Source organism: Lepus europaeus, chromosome 15 (genome assembly GCF_033115175.1).
Source record: "Lepus europaeus isolate LE1 chromosome 15, mLepTim1.pri, whole genome shotgun sequence".
NCBI classification, from domain to species: domain Eukaryota; kingdom Metazoa; phylum Chordata; class Mammalia; order Lagomorpha; family Leporidae; genus Lepus; species Lepus europaeus.
In genome coordinates this window covers 53,192,236-53,214,055 of record NC_084841.1, presented here as the reverse complement: position 1 = coordinate 53,214,055, position 21,820 = coordinate 53,192,236, and the positions used below count along the sequence as shown (strand labels likewise).

Genomic DNA, 21,820 nt, shown 5'->3' with positions numbered 1-21,820 from the left:
CTCTCTTTATAGATGCTTGCCTTGACAGGTGTAAGCTGAATATGATGACAATGACCCTGGAAGTACCCTACTGAGCTGGTAGAGCTGTCCTCCAGCTCTGGACTACTCACCTCTGGACTACCAGTTTCAAGAGAAATAAACCACGGGGCTGGCGCTGTGGTGCACCAGGTTTACGCCCTAGCCTGAAGTGCCGGCATCCCATATGGGTGCCGGTTTGCGTCCTGGCTGCTCCACTTCTGATCCAGCTTCTGCTATGGCCTGGGAAAGCAGTAGAAGATGGCGCAAGCCCTTGGGCCCCTGCACCCGTGTGGGAGTCCCAGAAGAAGCTCCTGGCTTCTGGCTTCAGATCGGCACAGCTCTGGCTATTGTGGCCAATTGGGGAGTGAATCATCGGATGGAAGACCTTTCTCTCTGTCTCTCCTCTCTCTCTCTGTGTAATTCTGACTTTCAAATAAATAAAATAAATCTTTAAAAAGAAAAAAAGGAGAGAAATAAATTTTTCTGGGGAGCCAGCACTGCGGTGCAGCGGGTTAAAACCCTGGTGTGCAGCGCCAGCATTCCATATGGGTACTTGTTCGAGTCCCGGCTGCTCTACTTTGATCCAGCTGCCTGATAATGTGCCTGGGAAAGCAGCAGAGAACGGCCCAAAGTGCTAAGTTTCTGACTCCTGGCTTCAGATCTGCTCAGGTCCAGCTGTTGAGGCCATTTGGGAAGACCTCTCTCTCTCTCTCTCTCTCTCTAGCTCTCTCTGTAACTCTTTCAAATAAATAAATCTTAAAAAAAAAAAAAAACTTTGTTTTTTAAATTGTGCTAACATATATAACATAAAATATGCATTTTAACCATTTTAAGTGTACAGTTAAGAGGCATTAATTATATTCACCCAGTTGTGCAAAGATTTGCTTCTCCAATTTTTCCATCACCCCAAACAGAAACTTTGAAGCCATTAACAATAACTCCCCAGTGTCCCCTTCCCTCAGTCTCTGATATCTTCTAATCTACTGCTGGAAAAAAAAAATAACTTACGAGTCATTGAGCTTTTAGTTGACTTTTATAAACTTGATTGGCCTGTGCCCTGACACACAGAGACCAGTACCAGGAAGAGGGCGCTGATATTGCCCATACAAAACGTGTGCTGGGATGCAAGGTGAGAATGCAGGCACTGCGGAGTGTCTCATGATCCTCTTTCACCACAATAACACCTGTTAAAACTGTTGCTTGCCATAATTTGGAAGGCAGACTGAATCTTTGCTATACAGCTATTGCTTGGGAAAACTGATCATGTCGACATGGACTTGTTGCTTTTAGAAAGATTGCAGGACAGATGAGTCCATGTGAAAATTAGCCAGTCTGCGAAGATGAAAGGAAAAGGATTCTGTGGAAGAAGATTTTGGCCGTGGTCCACAATCGGGGGCTTCAGAGAGCAGGGAAAGCCACTGCTCTGTGCAGCTAACATCGGGTGAGAAGCATGGCACTCAGCTAGACTGCTCTGAGAATACTGTCTTCTCTCTCAAGCCTACTGGATCGAGGGGTCTGAAAGCAGACTCCATTAAACTGAGGACAAGTGGGATGGATACAATATAGGAGTTAGTAAAGGTAATCTTTGGCAGGTTTGGGCAAAAGCAATATTTGGGTATAAGTACTTTAGCAAGTATCTGACTGGAAGTGAACAGACAAGCCACCCATGCTTCTGAGAAAATGTTATTACCAAAGATATCATAAACCTGGCACACACAGGCCTGTGATTGATTCTGAAAGCAACCCTCAGGTCTCAAACTGGCATCAACAAAGATCTGTGATGGTGGTTGCCTGAGACCCAGACATGCAGTGTAAGGGAAAGACTTCCTATGAGCAAAACCAGGGGCTTTGGCGTACAATTAACTGATAAAGAATTCTTGACAGAAAGCAGAGCCAAAGGCCTTTCTGTGATAGGCCCAGGTATTTGTTGTTGTAGCAGGGTAGAGGTGCCACCTGTGGTGCCAGCACCCCATGTGGGTGCCAGTTCTAGTCCCAGATGCTTCACTTCCAAACCAGCTCCCTGTCAATGAGTTTGGGAAAGCAGCAGAAGATGGCCCAAGTGGTTGGGCCCCTGCACCCATGTGGGAGACCTGGAGAAGCTCCTGGCTCCTGGCTCCAGATCAGCATAGCTCTGGCCATTGTGGCCATTTGGGGAGTAAGCCAATGGATGGAGGATCTCTCTCTGTTTCTCCCCCTCTCTCTGTAACTGTGCATTTCAAATAAATAATCAGATCTTTTAAAAAGATTTATATCCCTCTTTTCCCCAACCTTCCTCCTCTTAAAAACTCAAGCACATGAAAAAAAAGAAAGGAGGTAGAACCAAGGAAAGTCCAATGTGCTAACCAAGAAACTTCACCAGAACACAAATCCTCCCAACCCCCCCCCCCAATAAAAAAAAATTGCTATAGGTTTTTACTGTGTTTCCCATTCTTTATTTTTTCCATATAGGAGTTTTTAGTGTGGTTAATCCATTCATATTCCACCACTGGAACAGTTTAAGGGTTAATAATTTGTCTTTCCTTTCCTAGGTTGCTAGCGCATAAGAAACTACAACTGGGGAGAACTGTGTATCACCCACCGATATTGGTCTTTGAGCTCAAGGAACAACTGGTTGGAAATTAATAAATGGCGAATGGGGGGCCAGTGCTGTGGCATAGCGGATAAAGCCACCACCTGCAGTGCCGGCATCCTATATGGGCACCGGTTTGAGTCCCGGTTACTCCACTTCTGATACAACTCTCTGCTATGGCCTAGAAAAGCAGTAGAAGATGGCCCAAAAGAGACCTAGAAGAAGCTCCTGGCTCCTGGCTTCGGATTGGCTCAGCTCTGGCTCTTGTAGCCATCTGGAGCGTGAACCAGCAGATGGAGGACCTCTCTTTCTTTCTCTGCCTCTCTGTAGCTCTTGCATTCAAATAAATAAATAAATCTTAAAAAAAAAAATGGTGAATGGATTTATGTGTGGATAAAAGGGTAATCATGGTTACTCTGATAGCCAGAGAGACAGACTACAACAGCTAGCTAGTTGACCCTTAGAGAATTCATTTTTAATTCTTCCTTTTAGTAGAACCTCCTAAGTTAAGCAAATGGATGTCAACTAAAGTCTACATTTCCCAGCCTGCCTTGTAACTAGATACAGCTAATGATGGAATGTGGGTCAATGGATGTGAATGGATATGCCATTGCTCTGTACTCTTTTCTTCCCACTTCCCAAGAAGCTGAGAAATGGTCAGTTCAAGGAATGACTTTCAGAAGTCACTTGCAGGGGCGCAGTGGGTTAATCCTGTGCCTGCAGTGTTAGCATTCCATATGGTTTTAACTGGTTTTAGTCCCAGCTGCTCCTCTTCCAATCCAGCTTTCTGCTATGGCCTGGGAAAGCAGTGGAAAATGGACCAGGTGCTTGGGCCCCTGCACCTATGTGGGAGACCTGGAAGAAGCTCCTGGCTCCTGGGTTTGGATTGGCCCAGCTCAGGCCATTGCGAGAGTGAACTAGTGGATGGAAGACTTCTCTCTCTGCCTCTCTCTCACTGTCTGTAACTCTAACTCTCAAATAAATAAATAAAAATCTTAAAAAAAAAAAAAAGTCAGTTGCAGAGGAGGGAAAGATGCCTTACCATCCCTAGGCTGTTGACTTGGCAAAGGAATATAATGTCTAGTTTATTTAACTCAACAGTGTAGCCTGTGGCCATGCCAACCAGGTTGTCAGTGAACAACGAAGCTAAAGTCTTGTAGGTCTGAGGAATTAGGAGGTACAATGCACTCATAAATAGAAATATAAATCTCAGAACTGAATTCAACATTAGTAAACAAGGAAAATATTTTTATTAAAATTGTCCACTAAAAACAAAAGATAAATATTTATGGTACCTCTTTGCATCTTGTATTAAAAGCCATTTCCATTTTCCTTCTGGTTTCAGGAACACAACATTTCTTCATGACAGGAAAATAGTGTGGATATTTTAAGGTAATTTTATACTTGCCATCATCCGTCTTTTCTAAACTGTCAATGAAATCATCAGGAAGAGCACCTGCAAAAAATCATTTTCTCATACATTAATATTTCCACTCATTATTGGTTTATTTAGCATGGGCACCATGCCAGTGAATAGCTCTAGGAATTTTGTGGAGTAATTGAAATTCAAGTAAAATAATGACAATCCTTTTAATACCATTTGATGCTGTTGGAAAGGGGGTGGCAGTTAGAGGCCAGGTGGCTCAGGGGATGGTAATTCAAGCCATGAACAGGCTTCAGTGCACTTGTGCAGATGGTGTGATGAGGTAGAATGGGCAATATTCATCCAAGGAAGACCCAGAACAGAAGCAGCTAGGTTAAATCACAACGTAAGGGACATTGCAAGGTAGAAAAAAATCTCAAAACTCTGAAGGCTGCAAAACACTACTATTAGTTATCAAGAAAGATCATGAAAAAAAAAAAAAAAGATTATGGAATTTCCTGTAGGTTATTTCTAGAAATAGTATGTACTCTTGTTAGCTTAAAACCCAATATTGACCAGTTTGGTTGTCTTTTCTGCAGAATGAATAGTGGGACTAGAAAATGGATTTTTTAAAGAATTCTTTGAACGTTAAGTTTTCTATCTGCAAAGTGAAAGTGACACTATCTGCCTAAATGACACGATTTAATTTAGAAAAATAACAAAATTTTACCAAGCTCAGCCTTGGAAAACACAAGGAAGGTATCATCCTCATTGAGGTTTTTGTTAAAGTCAATACAGAGCTCACTCATTCTTTTCTTCATTGATTTGATTTCCTGAAATGAAGATAAAAATACAGGACATTACCAATAAAAAGAAACTTTTTTTTTTTTTTGCCATCACTCAAGTAAATCTCACAAAAGCCAACCTTTATGTAAAATACTTCCTGAGATGTGCTTGATGAATAGCTTTCTGCAGCCTTCTGTCACGTCTATGTGTAACTGTGTGTAGCATTTACTCAGAGAAGTCTGGTGATGTGCTACAAATTGGTTTTAAATTTAGGAATAAATAAATTTAGGAGGTATAGCAAAAGCAGTATCTGGCATATAGTACACACACAACAAGTAGAAGTTGAGGATGAACAAATCCAATAGCCCATTACCAACTAGCATATTTCTCATCTTTTCCAATTCAAACTTTAAATTTAGTAATCAGCATCTGGTGCTGAAGTAGAATAAGACATAAGAACTGAGTAATTAATTCTAAGGTCTCTCTGGAAAAAAATGCAACATCTTAGTTTTACAGAGCTTTTCTTTCTTTCTTTCTTTCTTTCTTTTTTTTTTTTTTTTTTTTTTTTTTTGTAAGATTTATTTATTTACTTGAAAGCCAGAGTTACAGAGAGAGACACAAACAGAGAAAGAGAGAGAGGTTTCCATCCACTGATTCACTCCCCAGATGGCTACAACAGCTGGAGCTGGGCCAATCTGAAGCCAGGAGCCAGATGCTTCTTCCATGTGGTGTAGGGGTCCAAGCACTTGGGCCATCTTCCAGTGCTTTCCCAGGCCATTATCAGGGTGCTGGATCAAAAGTAGAGCAGCTGGGATGTGAACCGGCACTCATATAGGATGCCAGCACTGGCTTAACCTACCATACCACAGCACTGGCCCCTCAGGGGAATGATTTCAACAAGCCCTCCAGATAATTTTGATGTACACTTAAATTTGAGACTGCAGACTTAACACATATGGCTCAGTGTTGTTCTTCCACACTTTGGTGTCTCCTCAACCTGCCTTCACTTATCCCTACTTTACAGTATAGTAGCCATGTAGTTCAGATAGAACCTGATCCTATCTGAAGCTATCAGATATCTTAGGACTTGCATTCCCCTAACCATTGGGGGATTCAGGATTAGGCACAGGACCCATTCTGGGACCTTAAGACATGAGAGGAAGTTTGATGAAGGCTTCCGTATGTTTGGGATGGTGGGATTTTTAGATTTACATCAATTTTAGAAATAAAAGGAAACCAGCCTTTGGATAACACTAATGCTGAGGAAGATAGAGGAAAAAAAATCAAATGGCATATGACACCATAGTGTGTCTTGATTCAACTAACTCATAAGCTTATTCACCTCTGGACCTTCCAGTTATACAGGCAAAATAAAGAAAGAAAGAAAGAAAGAAAGCCTTCTATTATTTAAATGGGATTTTGCTAGTTGCAACTAAACATATCTTAACTACCAGTGTTCATGTCCCAAACAAAACTGGGCATTGGCCAGGATGGCCAAGGTCAGGTAAGTGAGATTAGCCACAATTCTCTACCCAGGCTGAAGAGAATACAAGGTAATTAGAGGGCACATCCCTGGGAGAAAGGTGACCGTGCCTCTGTGGCGCCAACAGTTATATCCACTATGCTGACATAACTTGGTTGGGATTTCTTTCAAACTTATTTTCAGTTCTACTGGCTAGAAGAATGACCTGAAAATAAATCATGGATTATATTTCCTGTCCAAGAAGAATGAGGTTAATTCCACAGCCAAGTTTATTTCTGAACTTGGAAGACTCACTCAGCAATAGATGAAACATCTGAGGGCCATTTTTCAACAGCCAATCTCTCTTCCTTTAAGAGGCATATATCAATCTCAGAGTGTTCCATTCCAAAGGGCTGGTTTCAAAATTCTCCATCAATAAGGATTTCATTATTAGTGCCCTATTTCTGTGTGATCAAAGGAGTGAGAATACAAATCAACTAGTAAGACCTGGAACTAGCTCTTAAAGAATGTATAACAGAGCAAGGAAAATAAGCAAATATACATGAAACAAAACTTGGACATAATGGAAGAACAACTAAGTTATCAGTTATTCATCAGTCACCAGGAAATTCATCTGAGTTGCAGAATTTAAAACCAAATGCAAATGGCATACTAAATGTCTTGTAAATGGATGTTACGAGTTACCTTATTAAAACCATGTTTCCCTATTTACTGATTTTTGTTCTATTTTGCTTTATTTATTCTTTGGTGGTGGTGGTGGTGGTGTTTTTCAAATAAAGAAACATAAACTCACATTCTGTACTTCTTCTGGAAGATGCAGCCCATTCCTTCTTCCCATTTTAACTGACTTTTCCAAGTATCGTCTGGCTTCCGGCTTTATCTTCTCCAGATCACAGGTTTCCTGAAATGAAATAGCAGGACAACCATTTCTGTTGCAGCAGTGCATGGGTGAATGATAAACTATGAGGTCAAAGCAAATTTATTCACCATCTTTGTTGGGCTAGGAAGCATACAGGTGATTACGAGACAGGCCCTTTTGAAGACCTAATTTCTTTCTGCTTTACTGAGCTTATTTATTTAAAACAGAAACATTAAACAAATAAAAATCTAACTAGAATTGCCTTGCATCAGAATCCAGGGTGCCTGTACCTTTTCAGAATGTGATAATAGAAGCATTTGCATAATCTCATTCTGAGAATCCTTTATGACTGAGTGATCTTTTTCACAAAACAGATTTCTTATCACAAATCATCTGGATTTCATTTTCTATCATTTGCTAACCTGGTTCCACTTGAGAGGCAGGAATAGAAATAATGGGGGTAAACTCTACACAAATGCGTAGTGGGACTCTCTTGCCAACATACCAAACAAGGACAGCTGGATAAAACCCCAGCAGAAGGCTGCCAACACTTCAAAAATGCCTTTCTGTCATTTGGCAAGAGAGATCAAGGGACTACAGCAAGCTGCATACGAGCAAGTATCTGGGGAAAATGAGTCAGCACTGCACAGACGAGGAAAGCTGGAGAGTGAATCTGAATCTGTGTGGAGCAACACAAATAACACTCACTCAGAAGAACAGAGGGCCCTGGAGGAGAATGGAAAATTCCCCCAGCCACAACAAGGTAATGAAAACAACAGATGTTTCTCCAAAATGGGCTGCAGAATACACATGGCACATGTGAGTAGCTGGTCAGTTACCGGTCCCAAGGAGGAAATGGACTCTGGACAAATTCAGCAGGTGTAATGGGTTCACCTTGGTTGAGAGTCAACCAGGGATTTCTGTCACTAGAGCCTTAGCGACCTCCTATTGGTTGGACACTCTCCATGGAAGATCTGGGCTGTCCATCCCTAATTTACCAACCAAGTAAAGCTTTAAAAGAATTGCGTTTGGCTTTAGAGACTGTATTTCAGATTCTTGGTGCTAGGTTCACGCAGCAATTGTTCTATAATTTTGCACTTACGGTTGCAGCAGGCAAAGAGGGGTGCAGTTTAATGCGGGCAGAGGAGATGTTATAGCCAAATGCATTTACCTTATTTGCCTGCCAATTAAAATTTTGTGTCACAGCACTAAAATACTTGTGCATCCATTACTCATCATTTCCTCTGAGTTTATACTCAGCGGAGAACAGGACAGTTAGATTCCTTTTTCCATAACCTGTTGTCTCCCTGGAGAATCTGTAAGCATGCTGGCATGATTGGAACTGGAATCCCCCTAACTGGTACTGACATATGCTGGCACCCCACAGCAGGTGCCTACAATGGAAAGAAACCAAAATAGCCAGGGAGAGAACTGGGTTATGGACTGGTTCCCTCAGGAATGGCCAGCACTTCAAATTCAGTGCTCTTGCAGATGTGATTAACTTGAAATAAAAGTTGGTCTAGGCTGCTTCAATAGCGCCAGGAAGTCTGTGCTCAAGTGTGAGGCATAGCAACAGGAGTCTCCAGACAGTACAATACTGCAACTTGTGAGGCTGGGAGAATCCCTGGTGGGAAGGCCCTGGCAGATGCTAAGGTGAGCAGGCTGAGAGCTAGAGCAGAGGCCATCCTGGCAGGGAAGTGAGCCAACGAGAAGCTGGGACACTGGGGTTCCTGGGCCTGCTGGGCTCCTCACAGAGCCTCAGCAGTGAATGTAAGCAGGATTCCTACTCTGTGCTGGAGCAGGGCAGCTTCCCACACTAGGCAGGTTGGAATGTGCCCCAACAGAGGTGGCAGCGCTATTTCAGAAAGACTGGAAGTACACTCGGGATAGTAAACGCAAAATTCATGGTTTAGATGAAAATCACCTCCAAGATAGGTGATACAGGTACTAACAGGTAGAAGGATATTCTGAGAAAAATAAGCCCTGAATTAGACAAAAATAACACTTCACAAAAATCTGACTTGGTCACAAGCAGACACCTCTTGGCAGTCTCTGAGGTCTGAGAAATCCCTGGAGGTCTCTGGCAGAAGGCAGGCACTTGTGAGATGTGCTTCTTAAGTATATTTCTGATCCAGAGCTGATCATAATAATCGCCTGTATAATCCCCAAGCAAGGTCGGAATTACTGCCTGCAGGTTTTCAGAGGAACCAGTCAGCACTTCTAGACTATTTTTACTGTAATTGCACCTTCCTTCCTGAACAAGAATTTCTCCCCGACTTTGTTTCAGACCTCTTTGGGTGAAGTTTTTTTCTTTAAAGGGAGGACTGCAGTACCCTGAATGAACTTTTAAGCATACATGATCTGACAGACGGGCCCTTATTTTGATGTCTATAGTGACAGACTTAAATCCCCTCAACTTCCTCCTGTAGCAAACAGCTTTCATATAAATGTGTCCTCTCTCTCACAAGTGTGCTTAGACACCCATATAACAGACAAGAAAACTGAGCTTCCCTGACTTCGCCATCGAATGGTGAAAATGGCAGAGAAGAAATTCTCCAAGTTCTTAGTTTAATGTTTCTCTCAGTGTGCATTCTACTACATTCCCATCCTTAATTCATTATCATTCTTTAAAATTTCACAATAGGTTGGTGCCGTGGCTCACTTGGCTAATCCTCCGCCTGCAGTGCCGACACCCAGGGTTCTAGTCCCGGGTTGCTCCTCTTCCAGTCCAGCTCTCTGCTGTGGCCCGAGAGGGCAGCGGAGGATGGACCAAGTGCTTGGGTCCCTGCACCCGCATGGGAGACCAGGAGGAAGCACCCGGCTTCTGGCTTCAGATCAGCACAGTGCCAGCCCTAGCGACCATTAGGGGGTGAACCAACGGAAGGAAGACCTTTCTCTCTCTCTCTCTCTCTCTCTCTCTCACTAACTCTGCCTAGCAAATAAATAAAATAAAATTTCACAATAAAAAATATGAAATGTCCTTAATTTTCCCCAAGCTCTCTTCATCTTCTGTCTCATGACTTTATCCTGTGTTTTGCAAAAGACCTTCATATTTCAAGTCTCTAAAATATGTAAATAATGACTTTGGTGGAATTTTCTGTGTTGCACACTCTGTGTACACAAATAGAAATAATAACATTAGAAAAGCACTGAAGACTGAGGTAGCAGCTTCCTCTATCACTTGAGAATCAGATTCATAAACTTAGAATTTACTAACAAAATGTTGTAATAAGACATTAGAGTATGTTTTTGAAAAGCTAAATTATAGAAATAATTCTTAATTGTGTTAGATGGAGTTTAGTTTCTGCTTTCTTCTGTATTTATTTCCCTCCAGCCCATGGCACTCTCTGTTCGGTTTCTACCCTGCTGTTGTGAAGAGGACAGCCTTAAGCAGCTGCCTATAGGGAAGCACAAAGGGCTGCGTCCTGCCTGCTGATTCAATACACCATCCCAGGGCTCACTGCTGCAGTGTGGGCCAGGGGCAGGCCCCCTGACGTGGGGGCACCACACTCTAACTGGGGCCAGTTCACTTCTGCTCAACATTTACTGAACTCCAAGGCACTAGGAAAACAAAAGGGAAGATCCCAGAGAAACTTCCAGTCACTTGAAGGGATAAAAGGACTAATAGATAACTTCAATGTCATGAAGTATATGCAAAAGGGGGTATCAAATGAGGGGCACCAACTCACAGAGAAACTAAGGCAATGTAGTTGGTGCTTTATACCTGGATACTCAGGCTTCAACCAGCCAAAGTTATAAGCTTCTGTAGTACTGCTCATGAGCAATGACTAAACTTATACATTTCAAAATTAAGAAGGCATGGCAAATAAAGAGAATTGGAATGGAAGTGAATTTTGGATAGTTTTTTGTTTGTTTTTCTGTCATCGTTTTTAAAGCAATGGTTTTGCATCTTAATTTGGCACTGGTTCTCCACGGCTGGGTGAGTAGGAGAGATCACACAATGCTTAAAAGCATCCACACTTAATCATATGCCCTCTTTACTGTAACATTAAAACTTCCATGTAAGTCATTAATGAGCTAAACTAGATTGACAAGAACAAAGCTTGCAACTCTGAAAAAATATAGGTAATAGTACAATAGGTCACTGTATTTCCCAAACTTAGCTTGTATAATTCAGCCACTATTTCACTAAAGAATTCCTCTCATGCATTTTTTTACTTAGTAGGCCACTAGAATAAAATACGCCTGGATTGTTTTAACATGCAGACACGGTACATTTTTCTCATCAATATGACTGAAAAGAGCATGTAGGAAAACTTCTTTGATCTTCTTTGCTGGCCTTTTTGGCCAATGATTGAGAATCCACGGTCAGAACTGGGAAATACCAAGACTTGTGGCCATAAATGCTGAGTTTTGACAGTTCTGATGAAGAAATCCTTACTTACATTGCTTTTTTTTTTTTTTTGTATAAATAAGGATACATTTAATGTATGCATTTTGACAATATCTACAAATGAAAAAAACTATATATGTAAGTAACGAGGACAAATCAAATCTACCCTTCAACTTATAAAATAGGACATTAACAAAACTTGCATTTTCCTATGCAATAGGTAACTTATGCAGAAGATAATTGTTTTGAATTTTGTGATTAACATTTTTCCAGTCTCATCATTCATGTAATTTTTAGTTTTGCTTCTTTCTGAACTTTATAAAATAATATAACATTGTATAAAGCATTCTGCAATTTCTTTCATTGTTATTAAGATTTATATGTCGCTCCAGCCTGCCACAGTTTATTTATTTCAATGCTATATGTAAGATTCCATTGCCCCGGCACCTGGGGGTCAGGGCCTTCTGCCACATCTCTGTGGGGAACCGCAGGCTGGCCACCTGTGGGAACCTCCTCATTTTTGTATCTACATAGCTTGCAGCAATCGGTCGACCACAAGTCCTACGAAAACAACCAGGTGAAACAGATGAAGTTGAGGCAGGATGGACTCTGCGTAAACAACTAGGAAGAACCAGGTGAAACAGATGAACTTTCGACCTGAGGCTATACGCGCCCTTTCATCTGATTGGACGATATCAGCATAAAGGGACATTGGGATCTGGGCGGGCCGGCAGCTGCCACCGCCAGCGGCCGCCACCGCGGCCCCTCCTCTTCTTTTCTCCTCTCCCCTTGCCCTTTCCTTCTGTCACCAAGAGTAAAGTTCCTTGAGAACCGAGAAAGAGTGAAAGTTCCTTGAGAACCGATGAACAGTGACCGTGTAGTGACTGCGTTGGACCCTCGCTGGCGAGGGTCCGACAATCTCCATCTTGTACACGTGGGCAGTTGGTCACCCACCTCTGCAGATTTACTTTCTCTGAATAAATTCAGTTTGGCTATAAAAAAAAAAATTCCATTGCACAAATGTACCACAATTTATTAATCTATTTTCTTGCTGATGGAAATCTGGGTTGGTTCTGTGTTTTGATTTTGTAATGTTGCTATGAACATCTGTTCAACTTCACCTGTAAAGAAATGCAAAATATCTCTGGGTAAACACCAAGGGTAGGCAGGGAGGACATGCTAAATTGTAAAAAATGTAAGACCCAACTTTATAATACTAAGTTTTTCTCCAAATTGGTAATGATTATTTTTAATCAATTATACTCTTACAAGCAATGCATAAACATTCTTCTTCATCTACATCCACAAGGAAACTTAGCATTTCCAATTTCTCAATTTCTGCAAATGTTTGAGAGAAAAACATTGGTAATCATTTGTGTTTCCTCCATTACTAATGAGGTTTAACATCTCTTCATATATGTGGTTGCCACTTGTGTTTCTTCTGAATTCTTTATTTCATTGCCCATTTTTCCATTGGTGTTGTTTCACTGATTTATTGATTGTTATAGCTTTTTATTTATATATCCTAGAATATGTTTCTACTCTAATATTTTGCAAATTGATTTTCGTTTTCTTTGTCAATAGAAGTTATTTATTTTAACATAGTCAAATCCATTAGCCTTTTATTTCACAGTCAGCACTTTTTGTACTTTTTGTTTAAGACATGATCCCTGCCCAGATCTCATATAGTTTCCTATATATAAACTTTTTTTTTTTTTTTTAGAAAGATTTATTTGTTGAAAGGCAGAGTTGCAGAGAGGCAGAGAAAGAGAGAGAGGTCTTCCATCTGCTGGTTCACTCCCCAAATGACTGCAACGACCAGAGCTGGACCAATCCGAAGCCAGGAACCAGGAGCTTCTTCTGGGTCTCCTACGTGGGTGCAGGGGCCCAAGGACTTCTTGGGTCATCCTTTGCTGCTTTCTCAGGCCATAGCAGAGAGCTGGATCGGAAGTGGAGCAGCCGGTACTCGAACCGGTGCCGATATGGGATGGTGGCACTGCAGGCAGCTGCTTTACCTGCTATACCACAGCACCAGCCCCCTATATATAAACTTTTATTAACTAAGACTAATCTGTCAGTAATTGTTTTCCAGTTTGTCAGGAAGACAGCCAATTTTATTTCATTTTTTCTACAAGGATAGCTCATGTTCTAGTACCAATTACCAAAGGTTTAATGGGTTTAACTGCCACTAACTGGTTTCTCATTTTAGTTCAATGAACATTCACTGCATGCTTACTTGGTATCCAGCACTCTGCCAGAGCGTCAGGACAGAGTCAAACATGATACCTCCTCCCTTGAAGGGTTCAACATGAAGTCTACATGGTTTTTCGCAAGCACTTACCAAGTAAGTGACTGTGACTATGGAAAGTTACCATTTCTTTATTTTTATTTTTTTTAAAAAGATTTATTTATTTGAACGTGCTGGAGAGAGAGAGAGAGAGAGAGAGAGAGAGAGAGAATTTTTATCCACCGGTTCACTCCCCAGATGGCTGCATAAGTCAGGGTAGGTATAGGCTGAAGCCAGGAGCCAGGAGCTTCTTCCCGGTCTCCTCTGTGGGTACAGGAGCCCAAGCACTTGGGTCACCTTTCATTGCTTTTCTAGGCCATTAGCAGGGAGCTGGATCAGAAGTGGAGCAGCCAGAGAACTGAACCTGCACACATACAGGGTGCTGGCATTGCAGGCAGCAGCTTTGCCTGTTATGCCACAACACTGCCCAGAAAGTTACCATTACTGAGGGTCAGTTTCTTCGATTATAAAAAGGGCTACTCACAAAATTGGTAAAAAGATGAAGTTAGATCGCTCTGTCGATACACTAATGTTTCTAGCCATGCATTAGATGGCAGGGAGAAAGATGAGGTCTAATATAGCAAAGTGGTGGCCTCTTAGAAGTAGAGGAGGAGGTATCTCCCCACCTCCCCAAGGAAAGGCATGTGAGGAGGGACACAAGGGGCCATCTGCAAGCCAAGAAAACAGCTCTGACCATAACTCTCATCCTGAACTTACAGCTCCCACAACTTTGAAAATAATAAATTTCCACCAACTCAGTCCATCATATTTTGTTACGGCAGCCTGAGCCGACTAAGACATACCCTGCGGCTTGGTAAAGAAAGAGATGCCTGCTGGGCTCCTGCCTGCTTCGATTCTTGCCACCACTGCCTGAGACCATAGGTGAGACCTCCGTCAGAACTGCCCAGGAGATTCCCTCCTGCATTCCTGACACCCAGAAACTATGAGGGAAACTCAAATGATTGTTGCTCCTTCTGGCCACTACATTTTTGGGGAACATGTCAGGTCAATAGGCAACTGAAACCTTTATTGCTCACAGATTTGCACTAAGAACCATGGAAAGCAAAATGATTTCACCTTTCCATTTATTAATCCTAAGTGAAAAATGACATGAGATAACATTTTCTATCTAGTTTGGGTAATATATTAAATTACTGTCTACATTAGTGGAACCTTGGAAACATGCTATTTATAGCACCCTCATTTTAGTAGAGCAAGGCTGAAATTGGCTTACTTCCTATTAACTGAAGATCTTATTTATGCACCTTAGAGAAGGCTCTGTGTGTTACATCATGTCTCTTATCACATATTTTAGAATAAAATAAATAGACTATTTGGATTATATATAATTTGGTCCTTTAGGTATGCATGGGATGGAATTTACCATGTATGTCCAATTCTGGCAGAAAATAATTCTTACAATTCTAGAATTTATAAAATATTGCTTAAATAAACATAATTATTTGTCAGGGAAGGTATTCCAAGATAACTAAATCTACCTGATGAGCTTCAGTGCAAAAACAAACACAATTCTTATTTATTATTATTCCAACATCTTGACAGACAGAAGCCCCTAAAAATGTAAATATAATAACCCACATGCATGAGAGTAATCACTCCACTGGAGAGAAGAAAAGTTATGGAACCAAATCTGAAACTACCTTAAATTGCTGCAATAAAGCCCTGAAATTAAATCAGTTCAGCCAACTGCACAAATCTGATGAATGCACTGGTGACCACTTGGTCCCTGTGGTGTGCTGTTCTACTGGACAGGCTGTAGGTTGGGTCAAATTCTGTCCCAAAGACATACAAAATTTTAAAGAATGTCATAAAAATCTAAAAACACACAACTTTCAGATCTTGATAGCACCCCTAAAGACTCAGGTAAGATGGAATAGCAATACCATTATTCCAAATGAAAACTTAGATTCAAATAAATAAATACATCTTTTTTTTTTTTTTTAAAGGGGTTCACCGTTGTGGCACAGTGGATTAGGCCGGCTGTGAAGCCAGCATCCATACAAATGCCAGCTAGAGTCCTGGCTGCTCCACTTCCCAACCAGCTCCTTGCAAATGTGCAGTGGAGGGTGGCTCAAGTAGTTGGGTCTCTGCCACTGGGGAGACCCAGATGGGTTTCCAGGCTCTTGGCTTCAGCCTGACTAAGCCCCAGGTGTTGTAGCCATTTGGAAAGTGAACTGGGAGATGGAATCTCTCTCTCTCTCTCTCATATCCCAGTTGCTCCACTTCCAATCCTGCTCTCTGCTATGGCCTGGGAGAGCAGTGGAAGATGACCCAGGCTCTTGGGCCCCTGCACCCACATGGGAGACCTGGAAGAAGCTCCTGGTTCCTGGTTCCTGGCTATGGATTGGCCCAGCTCCAGCCGTTGTGGCCAATTGGGGAGTGAACCAGCAGATGGGGGACCTCTCTCTCTCTCTCTCTTCCATTCAAATAAATAAATAAATCTTTAAAAAATAGAAACTCTAGGAAAAATTCTTAAGTACACACAAAAATCTAGAACTGGGAATAAGGTTACTTAATGATTAAATCAAACTGTGAGATTATAAAGGCCAATTCAAATCACATAGAATAACAACTATGGTCAAAAGGAGAACAGAAAGCAGATTAATTTCTAATAAAGAAAGATCACAAAGTTATTTTTATTTATACAAGTTATTTTTATAGTGCCAAAGGTGAACTATTATGAACTACACAGATGATTATCAATTGTTAGGGTGAAAATTCTTATCTGACATAAGAAAATAAATAGCATATACATCTTACATGGTGACTTGAAATCTTGATTACATATTCTATAATGAGTTCCAAATTAAAGTTTTATATCGACTTGACATAATTTGCTAAAAAGGAATAAAAAAATTTTTTTTAAATTTTAGAGAAACTTACAAAATTGAACAAAAAGTGCCTAAGGTTGGTAACATACCAGTTGTTTTCCAAACAAATCAGTGAGGTGTCAGGAAAATTAAAATTTAAAACAAAGATATGAGGAAAATGTTAGGAGGCAAATCAAGGCCTGAATCTTTGTAATATTTTGAAACTCTGTAATATTTTGAAAACTCAAAGAGGCTTTTACATTGAACCACCAAGTTCATAGTGATTAAAAAACCTTAGATTTACAGTGTGCATTCATCTATACCTAGTCTTTAATTTTAAATGAATGGAATCAGCAACTCAATGGAAGCCGCAATGATGCAATACAGTATTGGGCAATGCACATTATTATTACCATTGGAGAAAACCTGGGAAAATTCAAATACTTTTTCTGGTGCTCACTTTTTAGTTTTCGAGTTGTTTTTCGTTTTAAAGGGATTTATGACAACATTTACCTGTAAGTGAACAATTCTCTGAAATATATCTTCTCTCATGCTCATCTCAATATCAAAGCGAGAAAGCCTTTTGTCTGCTTCTGTACTTGCTGCCCGTACTTCTCTGTCAGTAGAAACATGCTGAGGAAAGTCTAGCATGGTTCTTTCCACTGTTGAGAGAAGAAAAACTATGAACGCTGAAGGTCTTGTCAAACACAGAGCCAAAAAGTACTCACCTACGTGAATGATTATACCTATGTAAGGTTTTCATTTCACACTTTCTGTAAAGGTTCCTAAGGCTACCGAGAAATCAGCATATAATGCAGGACTCAGCTGCTTCAGTTGGCATCACAATGAACAAGAAGAATGTGCACTGAGCACTTAACCAAAGTACGCTTAGGGTATAATTTATACCCTGGGAAAGTAGCAAGGTGAAGACAGTTCCTAGAAGCATCTTAGGATCTGGGAAGGTCGGGGGGAAGGATCCATAAACAGATGAAGAACAACACAGGCTGCAGCATGCTGACTGTCAGTGAACAAGATAGTAACTGAGAGGTAGCAGCTATCCAGGGCCAGGGCACAGGTAACATGTTAAGAAGGCTGGACCTCAAAGGAGGAGGTGGTCAGCATGGAGTTGTAACAGCAGAGACTGCAAGCCTGGGACAGGCGGAAACAGGAACAAGCAGAGCAATTTGGTGGGATGGAGTTTGTTTAGAATAGAGCTTCTTAACCTTTCCTACTAGACTCCTGAGGGAGCCTAATTAAAGTTAGACACCTTACTCTGAGGGCACACATGCATATAGATGTAAGAAGCTCCATACAATTTCAGAGATTTCCCACTCGACACATCTAAGAAGCAGCAAGAAATTGGGAGATATGCTGATAGTAATTAGTTTGCTCAAGCCTCCACAGAGCAAAGCTGGTTCTTGGCTTTTTTTATTTATTTGTATTTTGACTCTAAAAGGGCAAAAATCTCTTACGTTAGTGAAATAACCAATACTATAGAAAAAATGAATATATTTGTAGTGATGGTTGTGGTTATGCTGAAAGACAGCTATAGATAGGTAGAGAGCCATCTTCCATCCAGTGGTTTACCTCCCAAGTGCTCACAACAGCTAAGGTTGGGCCAGGCCAAAGCCAGAGTCCAGAATTCACCCTGGACCTCACATGTGGGTGGCAGTGACCCAACTACTTCAGCCATAACCTCTGCCTCCCAGGATGTATATTAGCAGGAAGCTGGATTGGAAGTAGAGGAGCCAGGACTCAAATCAGACATTTTAATATGGGATTAAGGTGTCCCAAGCTATGTCTTTACTGTTGCACCAAACATCTGTCTCTCATAATGTGTATTTATATTTTTAAAAATTTTTAAAAAAGATTTATTTGAAGCACAGAGCTACAGAGAGAGAGAAAGATCTTCCATCTGCTGGTTCACTCCCTAAATGGACACAACAGCCAGGGCTGGGCCAGGCCGAAATCAGGAACCTAGAGCTTCCTTTGGGTCTCCCACATGGGTGCAGGGGCAAAAACACCTGAGCCATCCTCCACTGCTTTCCCAGGTACATTAGAAGGGATATTGGAAGTGGAGTAGCTGGGTCTTGAACTGGTGCCCATATGGGATGCTGGCATCCTAGGCAGCAGCTCTACCCACTACACTGACCCCTGTATACATGTTTAAAGATTTATTTGCTTATTTGAAAGACGGAGTTACAAAGAGAGAGAGAACCTTCCACTTCTAGTTCACTTCCCAGATGGCCAAAGCAGCCAGGGCTTGGCCAGGCTGAAGCAAGGAGCACCATCTGTGTCTCCCTCATGAGTGGCAGGGGCCCAAGTCCTTGGGCCAACTTTCACAGCTTTGCCCAGGTCATTAGCTGGATTGGGAGGTAGAATAGCTGGGACACTGACTAGTGCCCATGTGGGATGCTGGTGTTACAGATGGCAGCTTTACCCAGTATGCCACAAAGTCAGCCTCACAATGTGTATTTTTAAAAAATCAAACTGGGGAAGGCATTTGGCCTACTGCTTAAGCTGATGGTTGGGACATCAGCATCCTAAAGCAGAATGCCTGAGTTCAATATCCAGCTACAGCTCCTGACTCAAGTTTCCTCTGAGACAGACTCTGGGAGGCAATGGTAATGGCTCAAATGATTGGGTTCCTGCCACCCGTGAGGAATACCTGGATTGAGTTCCTGGCTCCCAGTGCTCATACTGAGGCCAATGCAAGTATTTGGTTGAATGCACCAGGGGATGGATGGGAGCTCTTTGTCTCTCTCTCTCCTCATTGTTTCTCTGCCTCTCAAAAAATAAAGAGAAATCATTTCTTTTTAAATCAAATTAATAAAATCAAAACTTAAATTCAATTTTAGTATTTGATTTAACGTATAATTTTATGCCTGCTGGTTAAGGAAAGAACAGAAGGTTTATAATTTAATAATATAGCAGTTAAGTGATATGGTTAACCATATAGTTACAACTTCTGCTTATCTAAAATTAGCTCAAAAAGAATTAAGAAGGAATCAAAATTGCTCAAGAACTTAAATGAACAATATCAAATGCAGGAGCCTAATATTGGAAACATATTTTTAAACAAATAATAAAACAGAAAACCATTTCCTTCCTTACTTTGCCACGAGATCTGAAGTCAGACTTATACTCTCACTGCCAAATTATAAACAATGTTAATGCCTACTACTCGTCACTGAACTAACAAGGTTTTAACAACTACTGCAAGAGGCACAATGAACCCTCGGAGAATGCACGGATCAAAGAAAGCTGCCTTTTTTTTCTCCTAAAGATTTATTTATTTATTTATTTGACAGGCAGAGTTCCAGAGTTATGAGAGAGAGAGAGAGAGAGAGAGAGAGAGAGAGAGGTCTTCCATCTGCTGGTTTAATCCCCAGATGACTGCAATGGCCACAGTGGCACCGATCCAAAGCCAGGAGCCAGGAGCTTCTTCTGGGTCCCCAGGTGGGTGGAGGGTCCCAAGGACTTGGGCCATCTTCCACTGCTTTCCTAGGCCATAGCAGAGAACTGGATCGGAAGTGGAGCAGTCGGGACTTGAACTGGTGCACATATGGGATGCTGGCACTGCAGGTGGCAGCTATATCCGCTACACCTCAGCGCTGGCCCCAGCTTGACTTCTCATTCAACACCATGCTAATGAGCCTGGAAAAGAAGCAGAAGATGGCCCAAGTCCTTAGATCCCTACTACCCTACCCATATGGAAGACCCAGATGGAATTCTGGGCTCTTGGCTTTGGCCTGGTCCAGTCCCAACTGCTGTGGCCATTTGGGGAGTGAAACAGTAGATGGAAGATCTCTATTCCCCCTCTCTGTCTTCCAAGTAAATAAGACAATCATTTTTTTAAAGATATATTTATTTATTTGAAAGGCAAATTTACAGAGTCATGGGGGAGGAAGAGACAGTGAGGGAGGTCTTCCATCAGATGGTTCACTCCTTAACTGGCCACAATGGCTGGAGCTGGGTCAATCCGAAGCCAGGAGCCAGGAGCTTCTTCCAGGATTCCCATGTGGGTGCAGGGGCCAAGGACTTGAGCTATCTCCCACTGCTTTCCAAGGTGCATTAGCAGGGAGCTGGGTCAGAAGTAGAGCAGCCAGGACTCGAATTGACACACATATGGGATGCTGGTGCCACAGGCGGCGGCTTTACCTGCTGCGCCACCATGCTGGCCCCAAATAAGTCAATTTTAAAAAGAAAGAAATGGAAAAACAGACAGATGGAAAGAACAAAAGAAAGAGTTTAAGCCACAGAGATAAATTTATGGAAAAGCAGAATACCACAACCTACAAGTGTGTTTTAAATGCAGATTACTGAATAAAAAACAAAATTTTATTTAAATTTTTTCCTATTTATTTTAGAGGGGGAAAAAGAGAGACAGAGTGAGTGAGCGCTCATCTGCTACTTTACTTCCCAAATGTTCCGGGCCAGGGCTCAGAGCCAGGAACATAATCCAGATCTCCCATGTGGGTGGCAGGAAGCCAATTACTTACGCCATCACCACTGTCTCTCAAAGTCTGCACTGCTGGGAAGCTGAAATCAGGAGCTGGAGCCAGGAACTGAACCAGGAACTCCAATATGGAACACGGGCATTTTAACCACTAGGCTAAATGCTCACTCCCTAAAATAATTCCTTTAGAAATATTTGCTTTTGTTCCCTGATTTTTATTTATTTACTTATTTGAGAGGCAGAATTACAGACAGAGAGAGGTCTTCCATCTCTCTGCTGGTTCATTCCCCAAATGGCTACAATGGTCAGAGCTGAGCCCATCCGAAGGCAGGAGCCAGGAGCTTCTTCTGGGTCTCCCATGCTGGTGCAGGGTCCCAAGGACTTGGGCCATCTTCTACTGCTTTCCCCAGCCATAGCAGAGAGCTGGATCAGAAGAGGAGCAGCTGGGACATGAACAGGCGCCGATATGGGATGCCTGTGCCTCAGGCGGAGGCTTAGCCCACTATGTCACAGCGCTGGCTCCCTGCTGATTTTTATATCATCCAAATGCCCAAGTTACTAGGCTGCCACTCCAGCTTAGCCATCAGTGGCTGAAAATGTGAGCACCTGAACCAAGGACAATGACAAACAGGGAAAGACATGCAGGTGAAATTCTCTGGGGAAAACTTCTGAATAGGGACCATTCCATCCCCTTCTAATGAGATCAACCAGATTCTTTTATTCAGGGGTTTAAACTCGTGCCCAGTAAAGAATGAAGCAATTGGTAGTAGGGGTAGAAACAAATGCAGCAAGAAGAGAAAATAGCTAAGTT

At 41.8% G+C, this 21,820-nt stretch overlaps 1 protein-coding gene across 2 annotated transcripts in view; it reads right to left on the bottom strand.

The window, feature by feature from the left end:
• NLN (neurolysin) overlaps window positions 1-21,820 on the bottom strand; it is a 93,697-nt gene that overhangs the window by 38,417 nt on the left and 33,460 nt on the right. For both annotated transcript variants that reach the window (XM_062212126.1, XM_062212127.1), the window contains exons 3-6: window positions 17,064-17,212; window positions 7,013-7,120; window positions 4,681-4,783; window positions 3,883-4,043 (exon numbers count right to left, since the gene is read on the bottom strand). In XM_062212126.1, the coding sequence (XP_062068110.1) occupies window positions 3,883-4,043; window positions 4,681-4,783; window positions 7,013-7,120; window positions 17,064-17,212 (521 nt within the window). The remainder of the gene's footprint in view (window positions 1-3,882; window positions 4,044-4,680; window positions 4,784-7,012; window positions 7,121-17,063; window positions 17,213-21,820) is intronic.